Consider the following 19,724-nt stretch of genomic DNA (forward strand, 5'->3'; position numbering starts at 1 on the left):
AGAGCCGTTCGATACCATAAGAGGTTTCAGACAAGGCGACTCGCAATGGTGCGACTTCTTCAATCTACTGTTGGAGAATATAATTCGATCAGCAGAGCTGAATAGAGAAGGTACTGAATAGGTAATTGAGAATTTCGACGAACAAAGACCAAATTCTACAAGCCACTTATCATACCCGTCCGGCTACATGGTGCAGAGGCAAGGACAATGACAACATCTGATGAGCCGGCGTTACGAGTTTTCGAGAAAATGGTTCTAAGGAGAATTTATGGTCCTTTGCGCATTTGCAACGGTGAATACCGCAGTCGATTGAACGATGAAATATACGCCGACATTGCGGTGTCTACGGAAATAAAGATGAAGAAGAAACCCCTAGAGAAGCACCTACGATTTTGTTACACTAGCAACACAGCGCATACCACAAAGTTATTGCTGGGCAGTGTTGATTGTGGACAGACCGAAAAGCTAAAGCTTACTTTTAAGCAAAACGGAACTTAGTAATAGTGTAGGGTTCAACACAGGACATTCACACTTAAGATGCCACATGTGAAACATTCTCGGATATCCGACTTAAGAGATATTCGACGGACGGGTTGGAAAAAATTAGATTTTTTGACAAAAAAGAGGCTTAAGTTCGACCACATGTATTTCCCTTTTCAACCAACCAATCAAGCAATGCATACATATGTTATGAAAAAGTACCGTTGCAGTGGTGGTACGAGGTTTTATTATTCGGAAGTCTTTCATGCTTTCCCACGACAGACTGACGCCATTGAAACCAAAAAATTTTAAGCAAAAATTAAAAAAATTAAATTTGTATACATTAATTAAAGAAAAAATAATAATTTTCAAATAACAAAAGCAGAAAAAAATATTTGAAATAAAAACAATGTGTGGATTTCAGTTTTTTCTTCAATGCAAAAGTTGATTTCTCATTTTATTTATTTAAAAAACAAAAGCATATTACAAAATAATCATAACCAAGTTTATTTCACGTCATACAAATATTATAAATTATTAAAAGCAAAACTTAAGGCTAAAATTTAAATTCAATTTTAATAAATAACAGCTTAAACAAACTAGAATTAATTCAATGAAATTAACATAAACTAACAGGTAGGTAAGCAATGTTATATACTAAATATGTAAGTATGTATGTATGTAGGTATGTATGTGCTACAACTTATATAATAATGCATGGTGTGGAAAAACTTAAACAAAACGCCTAACTGTACTCGACTAAAGTACAGTACAATACATTGGAAACATTTTAACAGATTTCATAGAAAACACGATAGAAAACATTTGAGTGAGTCAAGTAATAGAAACAGTAAAAATAACTAAAATTACGATAAACATTTTTTGGTGCAACAAAATAAATAATAATAGTGTTAAATATTTTATATTTTATTTAAAAAAATTAGAAAAAAAAATTCTATAAGAATAAACAATGAAGAGTAGTAGTAGAACTCGAACTGGGTGCGTGTGTGTTTGTGTCTTTTTTGCCGCTTAACAACACTGGCCGCCAACACTTGGTTGGTGTAACAAAAACTCAAAACAACAACAACATAAAATAGTAATGATTCAAAAGAAAACGTTTTTTATTTCATTAAATGAATTTCGATTCAATTTTTTTTCGATTTTAAATTAACTTTAGCAATAAATTAAGCAAATCTTGTAGTTATTAATTAATTTAATTAAATTTAGGAATTTTTGTTGTACGCCGTTTTCATATTTCTTTGTCGTCCGGCTTTCACACGCCGTAAACGCAGTTGCCCGGTTGCTCGAAGAACGCTTTCTTTGTCTTTTGACGCTTCATTTGCCATCTCGCTTTATAATAATACAAATTTGTCTGAGAGTGTGCGTGTATGTGTGGGTACACTCTCATTTACCACTAGCAATAAATAATAATTAAATATATTTTGTAACTTAAAGGTAAGCAGCTTAAAAAATTAGAATAAATTACTACAATGCAGTTGGGAATAATTTTCAAATGAAATTATGCTTAAAATTAATTTGTGGGTTTCACAATCACCTTGTTGCGCACATACAAACTAAACTACGAATTCGTTAAATCAAATTATAAAACTAATGAAATCCAATTATCCGCTTTTCACTATAAACTAACCGATTATTTAACTTAAAATTATAACAGTAACTATGTCAATAATCTCTTAATTGTCTAGCTTGTTTGTTTTGCGATGAATGTGTTTATGAGAGAGTGGGTGAATGAAAGAGAGAGAGAGAGAGTGATAAAATTGCTTGTGCTCAGAGAATATCTAACAATGCTGAATTGCTGTTCACAACCATTTGTCTTAAATGTTACATTTGTTGAGTTGAAATATCAAATTTTAGGCCGCAATAACGAATTTGCTGATAAATGCGTGAGAGAGTTGGGGAAAATAAGGAAGAAGTGAAAGCTCAGATCTTTTATCAAAAAAAGCTCATGAAAGCTCGATACACAATACAATAGTAATGTCATTCAGAAGCGTTTTTGATTAAAGGTGGAATCGTTTATCCAAAAAAGCTCACGAAAATTTTATACACGACTTTGTAAGTCAAAAATTTTTTATAAGGACGTTGCACGTTATTATAATAATGAAAGTTACAAGATTTTATAAAAAATCATTTACCATACACGTTATAATCATAGTGCAAGTTAAAATTGTTTATGAAAAAAAGTGAAAGCTCGAAAGTATCATCGAAAAAAGCTCGTGAAAACTCGAACACGTGTAATAAAAGTCAAAAGCTTTTATGAAGAAAAGTTCAATAGACACTATAATAATGCAAGTCAAAATCTTCAATGCAGAAAACGTGAAAGCTCAGGTTTTTTTACGATAAAAAGATCATTAAAGCACACTACATGATATAGTAATTGTGAAAGTGAAAAAATTTCATTGAAGAAAATTTCATTGAAGATTTGAAAATTTTAAACTGAAGAGCTTTCATTAAAAAAAAAAAACTTTTACGAAAAAAGCATTCACTAGAAAAGCTTTCAATAGAAAAGCTTTCACCAAAAAAGCTTTTACTAGAAAGCGCGCAAAACTGTCAACTTTGATGACAATAGTTCAGTGTTCCTACAATAAAATTTCGGATATCACCAGAGCAATCACAAGCTCACCACACAGTTATCAGCTTTTCACTCTCAAGTTAGGCAACTCGCCAAATTTTGTCGGCCAGCACCTGTACGAAGCGACTCTCGCATTCAATTTCAATATGTTTACTTGAAAATGAAAATTTTCTTTAAATTCATTTTGTTACGCTTAAATTAGTCTCAGTCTTTACAAAGAGATTTTCGAAAAATAAAATATAAATTTTATCTTTTTTTAGTTTACGTCTTCTCACGTACATACACGTTACTTAGCTACTCTCTACGCTTAAACTATATAGTTTGTCATTTCATATCTTACGTTTACATCTGCCGTTGTCTCATACAAATGTCTTTCTGTTCCGTCTCCACGATGCAGCCCTCCATGGGAGAGCCAACTCGCGCGCTTCTACGTCTTGCAGCCTCTGTATGCGCGTCGCAGCCGCCACTAAGCGCTCTCCGTCTTCACCACGATCGGCATGGAACCGCCGATACCGCTGTGCATCGGTGATTTACCCGCCAACTCCTCGCTCTTCAACAGCATTGGTAAGTTCATCTTCATGTCGGCGAGTAATGGCAGCGGTGACTTGGAGGGGCCACCCAGCTCACCTCCACCGCCAGCTGCGCCGCCACGCTGTTGTGTCTCGTAACGCGTGTGTGTACGCATATGGCGTGTGATCATGTCCCGACGGCACGCGGCATACGGACATTGTGGACACTTGTACGGCTTCTCGCCGGTGTGTGTGCGCTGATGCGTAGACAGATGATCGGAACGTGAGAAGACTTGACCGCACACTTTGCATGTGTACGGTTTGACACCGGTATGTAGACGCATGTGGCGTGTCAGCATGTCGGAGCGTGCGAAGGAGCGCGCACACACCTCGCACGAGTAGGCTTTGGTGATATCATTGGCAGGATTACGCGATTTGTGGCGCGATGCCATATGTTTGGCTAGGCGATCGTGCAGCGAGAACATCTGCCCACAAACGGGACAGACGTAAGCCACATCCGAACCGGGTGGCATCTCCTCCACCACGGGTGAGACGTCGAGATTGTAGCGCCATGCGACCGATTCCTTGGTGGTGGGCGATGCGACGTCACCCTTGATCACGGGCACGCCCACCGTGGTGGTGGGTGCATGCGGATGCAATGGATGCATTGGCATTTCGAGCTTGATCATAGCTGCGGCCGCGGCGGCGGCAGCATGTGCAGCAGCAGCAGCGGCAGCGTACGGCGAAACAGGTGCTGGAGAATTGGCTAACGGTGCATGATTGGCGCTGTGGTTGCTGCTATTGGCTGTGCTCGTTTTCAACGCACTTTGGTTTGGTGACATCGAAGCGGCGCTGACCGTAGCCGAGACGGGTTGCTGCGCAGGTGGCAACATCAGTGTGGTCGCCGGCAAAGGTGAGGGCGATTTGTACTTTTTGCCACCCATCAGCTCATAGGTGGGCGTATTGCCACCGCTGCGTACAGACAAGTCCAACGGACGTTCTTGTGGTGGCGGCATTATGGCCGGATCTGAAGTGTTGGCTTGCGTAGCCGGCGAAGGGCTGCACCGTGTATTGGCTGTGGCGGCTGCAGTGATCGACGAGTCGCTACGTGGTGGCGAGGGTAGTGCAACGGTGACGGCTGGCGGTGGTGAACGCCCCGGACCGCCGACTGCGACACGTGCCGTAGCTGTGGAGGTTGGTGGAAATGGCGGCGGCGGATGGTCGAGATGAGCGCCGGCATTTGGCAAACTTGTCGGTGAGGTCTCATCAGCAATCGATGAAGCAATCGACGAAGGTGTATGCTGCATTGGTGATGTGTAGAGATCCTGCCGTCGGCGAAATACTTCATTCAAATACTTGGTGTGTAAGTAGTAGCCAAAGAGCGGTGACGGTATGGGAAAGTAACGGTCATAGGGATTATGCATGTGCTCAGTCTTGATGTCGACATGCAGCGGATTGTCGCTGGGTGTCGTTGTAGCGGCGGCGGCAGCGGGATGTTGTGACGCAGCACCACCGGATGGACTATCATGTGTTGAGACCAACTGCAGTGGGCTCATGCTGATGCGTGGACTATCGTTTTCAAGAGATAAATCTTCAGACACAGCATCGACATCGGCTTCCGTCTCAGCTTCGGCCTCAGCCTCATCACCGCTTACTTCACTGATGGTGCGCTTATTGCGCGTTAGCGCTTTCCCGCTATCGTTGCCGCAGTTTTGACGTTTTGCGCACACATTATTGTTGCCACCGCTATTATTGTTGTTGTGCTTATAATTAGCCTCATTCTCGACATCCTCATCGCCGTCCATCGGCTCCACATGACTGTGATTGTGATTACCGTGTTCACCAACATTGTTATTGTTGTTATTGCTATTGCTGCCGCCACCGCCGCCATCATTATGCATGCTGCCACCACTACTGCTGTTGTTGTTATTATTATTGTTATTGTTGTGATTATGCAATTTATCCAACACGGCCGACAAGCGTTTCCGCTTGCGCTGCTTCCACGGCACATTGTTGTTGGCCACGAAAGGCTGATTGTTGTTCACATGCTCAGCGGCCACCGCGGCCGCAGCCGCCGCAGCAGCAGCCTGCTGTTGCAAGCTAAGCGCCAATGGCAAATGTTGCGGCAACGGATACTGTTGCATATGTGCCGCAGCGGCGGCGGCGGCGGCAGCGGCAGCATAAGGCGCATAATGAGGATGTGACGTTGGTTGGCGCTGATGCAGCTGCTGCTGGTGCGGATGCTGATGATGCGGATGCTGGTGCTGGTGGCTGTGCTGATTGTGATGGGTGTGATGGTGGTTGTGATGGGAGCCCGCCTGATGCCCCATGGGGTCGGTGCCTTCTGCCATAGTCATCAGGTCGCCGCGTTTTCGGGGTGTTTATGTCAGGTTTATGTTAATTAAAATGCGCGCACTGTGTCTCGCACGTAAACCTTATTGTCTACACTGCTCGGGCAGTGGCTATGCTAGTGCTCAACTCTGTTGTTGCGGCAAGCTTGTGGCATTTGTTGTAAACGCGGCGTGATCTGTAAGAAATAAGAGGAAAATGCGTTGTCAGTAACTTGCAGTTAAGTGAAAAAATTAGTTAAGCTTAAAGTAAGTTATATTTAAGTCTACCCTAGCATTTCTGGGTCCACCTAAAACACATAAAGTCAAATGGAAATCATTGATGCATCAAAACAAGTCGAAATAATAAAGTTTACTGTCAGCAGAAATTTACTTTTTTCTCAGTTTTTTCCTACTCTTTGAAGCAATTTGCTGCGCGTTGACGTTGGCATGCCCCCAAAAGGCCCTACTGACCCGACAAGGGCACACAGTCATCTACACCAGCCAGCGAATCAGCGTGTGCACCATAAATCCTCTGCAAACATCACTAACTTTTGCTTCAGTTTACGCTGCGTTGACTCGGCGGCGACAAAATCTTTTTTGCTTGCCACCACTGCTGCTGCTGCCACAGAAGGAGGCACACAGCAGACATACACGCGCGCTCTTGCCATGGAGTCAAAGTAGCCATTGGATGGCTGCCTGGTTGCCGGGCTGCCTGCCTCGACTGACTGGCTGGATACTTTATTTTTCCGCAAAGATTTTATGGTGCGCAAATTTATTACACTTGCCTGACCAGCGCCAACACCGCCAACTTACACCCGGAACCGCAACCCATAGAAGTGGTGTCCATAGCTGCCGCACGGGGTGGCAAACCGAGTTGATTTTGGACACTCAGCCGGGTGACAATAGTTTGGGCGCAACGCCAAGCTCATGCAAACAAACCACGACTGACGCACGCTCGGGCCTAAATCAATGGACTTGCGGACTTGAGGATGGCTATGATGCGACAATTTATCGGCGCTTGTTGTTACCGAGATGATAGCAGCCGATAGGGAAGCATGTTAGACAGAAGTAATCAACGAGCTCGAAATTTAAGGTAAAGTGCTGGTTTGGAAAAAAAAATGCAACAAGAACAACCATAAAAGTATAAGCACGAGGCACTCTATAAGTTAGCTGCTGCTGCATGTCTTGCAACAAGCCGGCCTCGTGTAGTAGGAGGCGTGTGCGCAAGCAATTTCGCACGTTGAAAGATGTTGCAAGCACAGGTGTAGTAGTTGTTGTTTTTGTTGGCATTTGTGTTAGCCATGACGACGTTTGCTGCATTGCGCTTATCCTCGTGATATATGGATATTGTGTATATTTGTGCAGCTGCCACACAGACCGCGCTGCCCTGACTTGCCACCAAATATTGCTCTAAATAGCAGTTGTGGCAACAACGCCCGCAATTGACTTCGCCACACAGTTACACACAGGCATACCGACATCTACTCTTGTTTATACATTGGCGTTACGCTGTGTGTGCGCTCACTTGCAACACGGCGCGCCGGCAACCTGCTAGTCCTTTGGTCCTTGTGCCAACTTCTTGCCATTTTTCTTTACACGCTCGCTCATATTGCTTTCATTTGTGTGTGTGGCAAGCACCTCATGCAAGCAAAAGTATACACTGTATGTGGCTAAAGGTCTGCTTACTGTAAACAATTGCTTGACTGCCTCGTGCTGCACGAAGGTGAAAGGACATATGGACGATAAAAGGACCTTGCCCCAACTGAACGCCGCGCGCTCTCGCACACAACGGTGTGCTTACCGAAAGCGTTGAAGGTGAAGTAAAATATTACAACAATAGCAACAACAAGCTGCAACAATAGGTGTTGACAAAAGCAACTACAACAACAAAAATAACTACAACACGTGCACCTTATGACTGGTCGCGTACAGGGCAGCATGTCAGTAAGCCACATTGCGCGGGTGTGTGTGTGCGTTTTGGCGCATGTGTTGATGTGGCAAATTGTTGACTGCAGCTTTTGTTCTTTTGCTGCTCTTTGTTGCCACACCCGCCTGCCACATGTGTTGATTGTGTGCCGTCGTGTTGTTGATGGGGTTTAATGGACTCGATGAAGTGCACCGGTGTTGCAGCTTCAACTAACGGCAAACAAAATTACAAAAAGCAATAACAAAAACAACACTTGTTCGCTGGGTTTGAATGTCTGTATGATTTTTGTTTATTTTTTTTGGGGGGGGGGGTTTGTTGTGTAATCGCCGGGATTATCAGTGATAGCGCAAAAGTTTTTATGAATTTAATGCGGTTAAATGGATAAACTTCGCGGGAAACGTAATATGCAGGATAATAAAGGAAATGATATCCGCAATGTGGCTAATGTGGCACACATTAGCGGCTTAGTGGGTGGATGAGACGAAGAAATTGAAATAAAATATTTTAAAAAAATTGCTGAACTCATATGCGCTAAACCGTGGCTCAACTCTAATTATTAATAATTTTTTTATAAATTAAAAATTCTAATTTTTTTTAATTTAATTTTAATTAATAAATTTTAACTTTTTTTTAATTTAATTTTAATTAATAAATTTTAATTTTAATTAATAAATTTAATTTTTTTTATTTAATTTTAATTATCAAAATTTTAATTTGTAATATTTTAATTTTATGTTTGAATAATAAATTCTAATTTTTAATAATTTACTTTTAATTTTAATTAATAAATTATAATTTTTGATAATTTAATTTTAATTTTAATTAATAAGTTTTAATTTTTTTATTTAATTTTAATTTTCAAAATTTTAATTTGTAATATTTTAATTTTATGTTTAAATAATAAATTTTAATTTTGTTAAATTTAATTTTAATTTTAATTAATAAGTTTTAATTTTTTTTATTTAATTTTAATTATCAAAATTTTAATTTGTAATATTTTAATTTTTTGTTTAAATTAATAAATTATAATTTTTAATAAATTAATTTTAATTTTAATTAGTAAAAAATTATACTTATTTTAATTTATAATATTTTTCTACCAAAAATATCTGCTATAATCAGTCTCATACAATTTCTTCTCACTTTTCACACTTCCAAACTGCAAATTCACTGTCCACCTGTGTCTAATTCTGAATCCACATTGTGTGGCAACCACTTTTCCAGCCACAGGCGCGCACAATTTGCGATTTGAAACCAAAACTTTTATTGTTGAAACGAAATATTTGAGATGTCTGCAACACTGCAGCATCAGTGGTTGGCATAATCAGAAAGTGGCAAGTAATCTAGCGACGAAGCTAAAGAGGAGTAAACATTTGGGTTCGTGGGACTTAAAAGCAATAATTTGTGTTAAAATGGGAAATTTTTAATTTCATGAAAAAAATAAATAAATGAAATGAAACCAAGAATGAAAAAAAATTAAATTATATTGAGGGATTGAGTGGAGTACGACTCCAATGAATGTAATTTTTGAACTTTTTAAGTCGACCTTTTCGCGATTTGTTTTTATAACTGCATCGTTAAGCTTATTTTTATTCTCAACGAGTTCATTTGGAATTTTTCGTCTTTTATGCCGCAAATTTTCTTATTGAATCCAACTTTTTATATACAAAAATTAAGTATATTTATATATGTATAACCATACCTAACTTGAGTTTTTTAAAAATATATATGAAAGACATCTAGCGCTCGCTACCTACAAATACAAAGTTATTTCTAAAGTTTTCTTCCAGTTTTAGTGTTAAGCAAAAACACTAATGTTTGTTCTGACACCTTTAGAGCTAATCAGTAGTAGTTCAGTGGCCAATTTTAGTTTTAGGCCTTAAACTTTACTACAAAATTTGAGTTTTTGTTAATATCCTAAGAGTTAAGTATCGATCGAGTTATAAATCATTTTATGATAAACACTATCCTATAGCACTGTGAAAAACTGGTACAACGAATTCAATCGTGGCCGACGCTCGCTCAAAGACGAATTTTAGTGTCGTCCAAAAACCCTACTCACAAAATATTGGTTTGTGATAAGCACTCGAGATTGTTTCTACAATACGAGTATAGGGTTAATCAGGAGTAATTCAGAAGCAAATTTTAGTTTTAGGCATTAAACTCTACTTAAAATATACAAATTTGTGTTGAACACACGAATTTCTCTTTAAACCCTAGTTATAAAGCTGGGCTTATGTTAAGCACTTTAGATAATTTTTTTAGATTTAGGGTTTAGTATTAAACACAAATCAATAATGTAGAATGTATGCTGAAAGTTCGAGTTTGTCATCAATTTTAGCGTTAGGTATAAACTCTACACACAAAATATGAGTTTATGCTAAACACTCGAATTTGTATTGTTAGTTTTAGAGTTAATCATTTAACCCAATTCACAAATTCAAAGTTCACCACAAAAATAGTTACTTAATTTGCCCAAAACGCCTTCATTTTAAGTTTTTTGGAAAGAGTTGTGGTTAGCAAGAGGAAATTCGGCGCTCGTTCCAAAATCCTGGCTTGAATATCTGAAAATCTGACTGCAATCTTTGAACAGCTGTAAAAGTAATAAACTGAAGGTTGCTTCAACTATTATATAAATGTATAACTACATGAAGAGTTTCTTAAACGCTCCTATAATAACACTGACTTTGACTTTTATAAACAAGACACCTTAAACATGAATTTATGACAAAAACATGCTAGAAGACTATAGTTCTTAACCTTAATAAATAACTTAAATTTTTTCTACAAAATTTTGCAATAAATACGAAATTCTCTCTATCGCTCTCTCCACTCAATTTACAAATATTTCTACCCCTTCAAAGAAATAGAAACTATAAAAAGCTCACAGCGCCTCAAAGGCGTCGCTGAACTTCAAAATGTGCAAAATTAACTGCCACAAGCGCAATTATTTTTTATTTCACTTAACTTTTCATATCTCTTATAACATTTGCCATTTTTATTTTCGATAATTTTTTAAGATATTTTTCTGTTTTTTTTTTCAGATTTTTTTCAGAATATTTTTGTAATTTTTTTTATATTTTTCACCCCAAAACTATTGTGTGAAAGCGCCAGCACAGCGTCAAATAAACAACGGTGCAATTAATAATCATAATTAGGGTAATTATGAAACAACGTGCTGACAGTCATGCCAAAAACTTTTGCCTTACAAACGCCCGCGTGGCCGCCAGCAAGCAACAACAAAAACAACTTATGAAAAGTGAAAAAAAAACTTGCAAACAAAAAATGCCAAAAAGGCGCAAATGAGGAACTTTTGTGAAACAATAAATTTTACACTTCGTGCAACAAAAATAAATACAACAAAAACATTAAAAAATAAGAAAACGAAAAAAATTATGAAAAATCGTAAAAAATCGCAATAATTGTAATAAAGTATTTTCTCTTTCATTTATTTGCGCATTGCATTTGCCGTATTGGGTATTTCTCTTGTTTTTATTGTTGTTGTCCGCCTTCAAGCTTTTTGCCGCACTGCATTGCTCTTGCTGTTCTCGTTGTCATTAAGGAAGCTTGCCGCGCTTCCGTTTCTTCGGCGCCCAGCGGCACTTGGCGCTTGTTGGCTTGTTTTTTGTTGTTGCAGCAGCTTACAATAAATTACAAGGCTGCGTTTGGCTGTTTTGTTTTTGTATTTTTTCCACACTTTTTTATTGCACCACATCGCATAATTTTTCATAATTATGTTGGGAATGTAGCAAGGTCCTAGCAAGGCAGCAAAAAATACATACACAAGTATATATGTACATATGTGCTTGTATAAAAGGCGAAATGAGAAAAGCAACAACAACAATGCGCTTGAAAAATGAAGTAGCAACAGCGGATATCAGCGCATCGCGTGATTTTTTTCATGCAACCCAAGCAAGTGACTGTGTGTGGATGTGTGTTTGCACTGCTGATACGCTTTTTTAATTCTTTTTGTTGTTGTTTTTGCTTCGCTTTTTCGCTGTAGCCATTTTTTCTTCGCCATGATTTTTTCCTTCAGCTACTTTATTAACCGGCAATCCACTGGAAATTGTCTACAGCCGTCTGTCTACTTTGCCAAATTGCAGAAATTCACACACACATACCTACCATATACATGCATGCATACATATATACATATGAACATGCCTACATATGCATTTGTGTATATGAGCTCGCATATGGCAGCGTATTTGTCGAGTTAAGTGGATAATGTGTAATGTGTCATAAAGCGTTTACGCTTAAATCTACTTAATTTTCGTCTTGCCTTTTGCACTCTCACACACACTCACACATATAAACATGCATTCAAATACATATATAAGAATACCTACAACACATATGATATAAGTAGTTAATGTACCATATGTATGTACGCATATGTGCACTTTAGTTATGTGTTTGCAGTTGTTTGCAGCAAATTGCTAGGCTTTTTGCGCAAATTTTATAGTGTTGCCAGGCAGCTGGTGTTTTCGGCGACACTATAATTAAAGAAAATATTAAGAATGGACCTGTCATATTACTGTTGACCCAAGCTCAGTTGTTGCGAGACTTAAGCTCGTTACTAAATTTTTGAAGAATTTAAGTTTAAAGCGATATACATACATATATGTACAAATGATACTTTTATTTATATATATGTAGTAGGTATGTATATAAATACATCAACATATGTACATATATATACATACATAAAGACTATTTTAAATAATGTTTGTGGCACTTTATGAGCACTTTCGGGTTGACATAATTATTTGTTTCGAAGATGACTAACATTTTTAATTTATTTAGTTTTTTATAGATTTGGAAACACAGAATTTCTAAGGAAACTTGTTTCAAAAGCGAAAATTTAAAAATGAAAAACCATTATTTAGTTTTTAGAAGCTTTTAACATATTTTAGTTTTTCAAAATTTATTTCCGAAAAAAGTATTTCAAAAAACTTTTTTTTTTGTTTTCTTAGTATTATAGCGAAAAAATCGATTTTATTTAACCCATATGCATATATTCGTAAGTAAACATAATAATATTTCTCATCAACAATTTTTTTTTCTTATTTCTTTAAATATATTTTTCCTCAATTTCTGCAATTTCAGATATGTAATAAAATTAAAACAAAAACATAGTTTTTCAAAAATTGAATTGAAGTTTCAAAACTACTTTCATATATGAGACCATTATATTTAATAAAAAAAAAATATTAAAATAATATTTCAAAATATTTCTCATCAAAAATTTTTTTTCTTATTTCTTTAAAAATATTTTTCCTCAATTTCTGCAATTTCAGATATGTAATAAAATTAAAAAAAAAAATAGTTTTTCGAAAATTGAATTGAAGTTTCAAAATTACTTTTATATACTGAGGCCAATATATTTAATAAAAAAAATATTAAAATAATATTTCAAAAATTATATATTTTTTTAAGTATCGGTATGAAATTTTATTTTTTCTTACGTTTTTTTTTTGAAATTGAAAATAACATTTTTTAAAATTTCAATATAATTAAAATAACACTATTTTTTCACAAAAATTAAAAATTTTCAAAAACATATTTTGTTGTATTTTTAAACATTTTTATAAAAATAATAAAAGAATAAGAAAAATTAAAAAATATTTTTGTTTTTTTTTTGGTATAAATTGTTAATTTATATTTTAAAATTTACAGTTTTAACCCAAAATAGCTAAATATGACAATTTCTTATTTTTTTAATAAGAAAATTTTACTTTAATTTTTTTTTTTAATATTTATCAATTAAATATTGAACTTTATTTTTTTGTTTTAGTTTTCGTTGCAGTCTGTGAACATTAAATTAAATTAAAAAAATTTCAAAATTGAAAATTTTCAAAAAGTTGTGATTTTTTTTAATATTGAAATATAATTTTATTTTTTCTAATTTTTTTTATTTGAAATCTAAATGAAAATTATTCTTTTTAGTTAAACATTATTAATAATATTTTTTTTATATTATTTTGATTAAAAAAAAATTGTTTCGAAACCAATTTGCTCAGCGTAGACCAACAATCAACAATGGTCATCCATAAGTTATTGAACTTTGTACAACATTTAATCACCAATATTTATACAATACTACAATTATAACTATATGCACATACATATATATGGTATATATTGGGGTATGATAATTCGCGAAATCGATATGTTTGAACCCAAACAAATTACTTGTGAAAAGTGTGAGGTAAAAGTACACATATTTATATAAGCTAACTCGCAATCACATTAGCATATCTACATACAAAATAAATAAATAAATCTGCAAACCATACATATGTACATATGTATGAAAATGTGTCTGACAATATGAGTGATATTTAAAGCGATTTCAGTTTTATTTTCAGCACGAAATGTTTAAAAATAAATCCTGACAAATAAACAGCCGCAAGAAAGGCAAACGAAAGCAGAAATACATACATATTTATTTGCAAACAAATCCAAAGCACATACAAACTCATTTACGTCTGAGCGACGAGTTCTAAAAGCGGCTCGGCAGCGCCCTTGAATTGCCCGTCCAATAATTGCCGATTATAAGCAGCGTAACGGTACAATGACAACAAAGTCAACAACAATCGCTTGTGCTATTTACATAAGCGATGTCTGCGATGTCAACAGCAACAACAACAAAAGCAGCAACAGCAGCAAATACAAGAGAATATTAACACATTTTCGGCTGGCAAGCACAAAGGATGAGTCGCTAACAGATCAGTGCATGGACACACACCTCAGTACATGCAGAGACACGCACATGCACATACATACACGCATGTGCGAATATTCATACGCAAATATGTATGCTCAAAATTGTAACGCACATAAGTGAGCAGCATGAAAAAGGAGCTAATAATTTCGACAAATAAGCGGTGAGTGCGAAAAATGTGTGACAAAAAGTAATAACAACAACAACATTACAAGAAAACATGCATAATAATAAGAAAAATACAAGAACTTAGTACAACAACAATATGAGCAACAGCTCAAGTTCATACAGCGGTCGCTTGCTCGACTGACGTTGCTTTGTGATGACGTTGTTGTCGTTGTTGGTGGCGAAAAAGCATTGTGGGCGCACTGGCTGGACAGCGCTGGTGGACAACATACAAATACATGTGCATAACACACAACAAACATCGCTTAAAAGCACGATACTTGCCAACAATACAAACAAATTGTTGACATTTTCATTCGCTGCAATGTCAGCGACGTCTGTCCGCCTGCGTGCTTGGCAGTTGCAATTGCAATATAAAATGCGATTGCAAATATGTTTGTTTGTTTTTGTGTGTGTGTGTGTCAGTCCTCTGTACATAATCACTAAGCATATTTGCTTGCGGGTCATTTGAGTGACAAAACACCCTTTACTGTTGCCGATTATCCAGCAGTGTTGGTTGTTCGTTACGCTGTTGATTCTGCTGTTCTTGGGGTTGTTGTTGCTGCTGGCGTTGTCTCTACAAAACACCGTTGGCGGTGGGCGCATTCTTATCGCCAGCATTTGCATATTATTTTTTTATTTGCTCAGTTTTACAATTCAAAAGTGTTATTAATATTCAACAGCAAGCACAACAACGTCGGTTATGAAAGTAGAGCAACATGTTGCGCAATATGTGTCACCAATTTTTGATTGCACACGAAATAAGTATTCGTTTTAAGTGAGCAAAAATTAAAAAAAAAAATCGTTGGCAACATTTGTGTCTGAAGTATTGAAACATGTTGCTCGTAATGTTTCGTCAAGTTTTCTTTGTAGTTAAAAATTCGCTTAATTTTTTTGCTTTAAAACAAAATTTACAAAAAAATCTTTAGCAACATTTGTGTCCGAAGTTTTGCAACATGTTGCATAAACATTTGTTTATATTCTTCCCTTAGAGCCTTTTAATAAGTATATTACCCATAAACCACCTTTGCCTGTTTTATACCAACATGGTCATTTAAGTACTGCAACATGTTGACCATAACGCTAGCTACGCAGTTAAGTAGCCGCCATAAGTTCACGAATTATTAAAGCAAAAATTATACAAATATTTTTTAGCAATATTTGTTTCTGAAGTATTGCAATACATTGCAAAAAATTTAAATCAGCTTTTGTTTGCCCTATATAATTTATTACCCATACACCTGCTCTTGCTGTTGCATGTCTCTTGCATGTTGCTTAATACATGGCTTATGAAAGCAACATGTTGCTCAATATTTTTCGCTAATTTTTGATTATAAACCAGTTCAGATTTTTAGCGGCTACTTATTAAGGCAAAAGTTATTAAAAAAAATACTTGCAACATTTGTGGCTGAAGTATTAAAACATGTTCCAGATAATGTTGCAAACAAATTTTTAATATTTTTTTGTTTTCTAAATAATATGGGACTACTTATTGAGGCAAAAATTATAAAACAATCACTAGCAACATTTGTGTTTGAAATATTGCAACATGTTGCAGAAAATGTTGCAAACAAAGTTTCAATATATTTTTTGCTTTCAGTGCTATTTTTATTTAATAATTCATCTTTAAATTACTGCTTTCTATAAGCTCGCATCATGTTGCTTAAAATGTTGCTAAGCGTATTTCTTAAATACGGTGAAGCAAGTGGATGAGTTTGCGGCCTAAAAGCAACAAAATATTGTTTTTATTGTCAATTGTTGTTGTATAGATACGAAGAGCTGCCTATAAAAGCTTTTAATTGTCTATATATGTACATATGTTAGCCAATATACTGATTTATTATTCTTGTGGCAAAAGCAAAATCTTTATGAACATAAAAGAATTGTATGCATAATTTGTTTTACATACTACATATTTATATCTCAAAGTTATTGCTTTAACAAGTTGTTGCACAGTAAGTAAGCGGTTGCTGCTAATTTGCATTTATTTTATATGCAAACTCAGCACCTCGCGCAAAAAAATAAATAAGTTATAATTCAATAAATCATTAAATTTTTTCTCTTGCCCTCGAACTACCCACCGCATATTGCCACAAAAAATTTTGAATAAATGCAACTGTTGCAACTGTTGCAAATGTTTCGTAACCCGTAAGCGGCGCTTTTTATTCATCTTTATATACATAATTATTTATTGTTTATATTTTTTCTAATGTTTCTAACATCTTCATCATTCTGCTAGTTTGTGCAACATTACTTTTTGTTTCGAGTTTTACGCGAAAAATGATGAATGGCTTTATTTTGTCGCAGTTGCCGCCGCGTTGCATTAAAATTCAATGTGTGACACACCTGCAACCCCAACAACACTCACCATCTATATAAGTGTATACGTGCCACAGGTATATGCCACATCACAGATGGTTCGCATTCAGCTACTGTTGCACAACAAATTTGCATGACGGCAAAGTTTGTGAATGTGGTTAAACAAAGAGGAACATACTTGGCTATTCTTATAATTTATGTTGTATTTGTTAAAAACACACTGGCTAAACACTTATTTGCCATATTTTAGTTGTCTTAATAAATTACGTTAAATGTTGGCATTTACCATGTTTTATTATTTGATTTTGAATTAATTTTTTTTTTCAACATTTCAATGAATTTCTTGTTATTTGATAAATTTTTCTAAAGTTGTAAGCAAAATATTCATTTTATATATTTTTTAATATCTTTCACGTTTTTTGTTATAATAACCGATTAATTAACTGGTTTCTAACGGGTACTATAACAAGAAAAATCATCATATTAATCATATAAAATATTTAATACTGTAACCTTCTTTAATAATGCCAAAATATATATGTAAGTATATGTATATACAAGCAAATATACCCAAGTGCCAATTACGGAAGTGCTTGCAACAACAACTTCGCAACCGCAACACTGATCCGCACAATGCGCGCCCACTTGATAGCCCATTAAAATGGTGATCCCTCACAAATCCGCGAAGACGCCATCGAGGCACTTCAAAATGCCAATCGCGTTGACGAGAGCCACAACAAACAGCAAGCACAAACAAAGCGCGGCAAGCAAGTACACAGAAATATGTATGTATGGCCATGAAGCATATATATATGTATGTATGCATACACGATGTTGCTGAGTACATATGGAGGAGTGCAAATAGATTTATGACTGCATGCAACGCAACGCGCACTTACATTGTTGTGGCTTTAAGCTTTCATACATACATACAAACATTCATAGCTACAAGAGCCGATGGCGCGCTGATAGTGTCATAATAAAATCAACAAGTCAACGAAGCGCGCAACGCGCAAGAAATGCAAAGTAAATATGGTGGTGAAAAAGGAAAAGAAATTTATTAAATCAACACAAACAGCAACAAATGAAGAAGTCAAAGGAGAGCGTACGATTAACGGCGCACTGTAGCATAACGCAAAATATGGCTAATAAAATATGTGAGCCAGCTGCGCGGCAACACACTCGCGGCGCGATAAGTTGAAAGTTAAATAGCAGCAAGAACAACAAGCAGCGTTAACTCCTACGCTCATTGCCGATTCAAGTGTTGTGCCGCGCGTTGGCGACGCCAACAACCAATGAGCGTGCGCGCCGCTCAGCTTCGCTACACGAACCGCTGTGCTTGTAATAAACAGCCGAACACAAGCTAAGCAATAGCAAAAGCAACAACAACACGCCTACATGCTGATTGTAGCTTTACATGCGCGCGGCTGTGACTATGTGTGTGCGCGCTTTGTTGACACGCCCCCACAGAGTGGAAACTAGTCGTCGCTTTTGCTTTGTGTGCGCGCGCACATTTCGCTCATACGCGAGAGCGCGACAGCGGCGCGCTCATATGTAACGGTGAATTTATAAAAATTACATTGACAGCGAAAGCTCACCAACACAACGACGGCGCTTTGGAATGATAAATTTACAGCAACAACAGCGGTAACTGTCGGTGCGACGCTGTCAGGAGCGCGAAAAGCTTTTTCGGCTTGTATTCTTTTACTTTTTTTTGGGGGTATCACAGCTTTGTTACAACAACATACGTACAGCTTACAATGATATATTTATCGGTTAACTAAAAAACATTTGATTAGTATTGGCGCAATTATTGCCGCGCGCGTCACCTCTAACAACCGCTCGTTATTTTGCTGCAGCCAAATAGGCGCATTATAATTTAAACTAGCGCGCCGCAATAGCATTTAATTGAATTGAGTTTTAAACGCTTTACAAGACTTGCAACAAAGTAGATGTAACGCCGCACCGCACGGCACCCACTTAAATATCCAGAATCATAAGGAGCTGGCGTTCTTTGCTTTGTTTTTGACGTCGCGTCGCCACTTGCTGACCCTTTGATCTCTCGCCAGCCTGTCAACGAACCCCCAAGCGTTTTTCGATCCAACGTTCGATCGATTGCGCGTTCATTGCCTTGTCTATGCATTCTTAGCCGCGTTCATTGTACATTCGACTCAAGCGCCGCGCTGCGTCGCGCCTGCAACAACAATGTACGCGCCGTTAAAGCATTGAGTACGCACATTAAACGGTCTATTCCATAAAATGTTTGTATGTAGCGCGCGCGTTTATTGTCAATTGCTGGCGTTTGGCGACTTTGTTGCCTTAATTTATTTATTTATTTAGAGTTTCAGGTATGCAGTTAGTAAATATGTGTCTTGAAGGTGGTCACAGGGTGGAGTCAGTGTAATTGCAAAATTTTTTGCTGCGTGCACTAGTCAAATAGCAAATCCATATATGTATGTGGGTATATGGTATACATATACTATACAAATACAAATTTATATACAGTTTAAATATATGTATTTGTGTATATATGCATGCAACCGCTTAGCAATTACTATTAACATTGTTAATAACAGCAAACTTGGCTAATGGCTTCGTTTTATGGTTTTGCGATTTTCTAATTGAATTGCTGTTGTTTTATAGGTTTATAGTTTTATTAGTAAGCTGGCATCGTTTT

General features: G+C 36.5%; 1 protein-coding gene across 1 annotated transcript in view; it reads right to left on the bottom strand.

Annotated features, from left to right (window-relative positions):
- Positions 1 to 2,926: 2,926 nt before the first annotated feature.
- The window catches only part of LOC105229063 (uncharacterized), a 120,280-nt gene continuing 103,482 nt past the window's right edge, over positions 2,927 to 19,724 (bottom strand). Inside the window, exon 3 of the mRNA XM_049458592.1 lies at positions 2,927 to 6,106. Within this exon, the coding sequence (XP_049314549.1) occupies positions 3,537 to 5,936 (2,400 nt within the window). The 5' untranslated portion in view covers positions 5,937 to 6,106 and the 3' untranslated portion in view covers positions 2,927 to 3,536. The remainder of the gene's footprint in view (positions 6,107 to 19,724) is intronic.

This window comes from Bactrocera dorsalis, chromosome 5 (assembly GCF_023373825.1).
Source record: "Bactrocera dorsalis isolate Fly_Bdor chromosome 5, ASM2337382v1, whole genome shotgun sequence".
In the NCBI taxonomy this organism is placed as follows: Eukaryota; Metazoa; Arthropoda; class Insecta; order Diptera; family Tephritidae; genus Bactrocera; species Bactrocera dorsalis.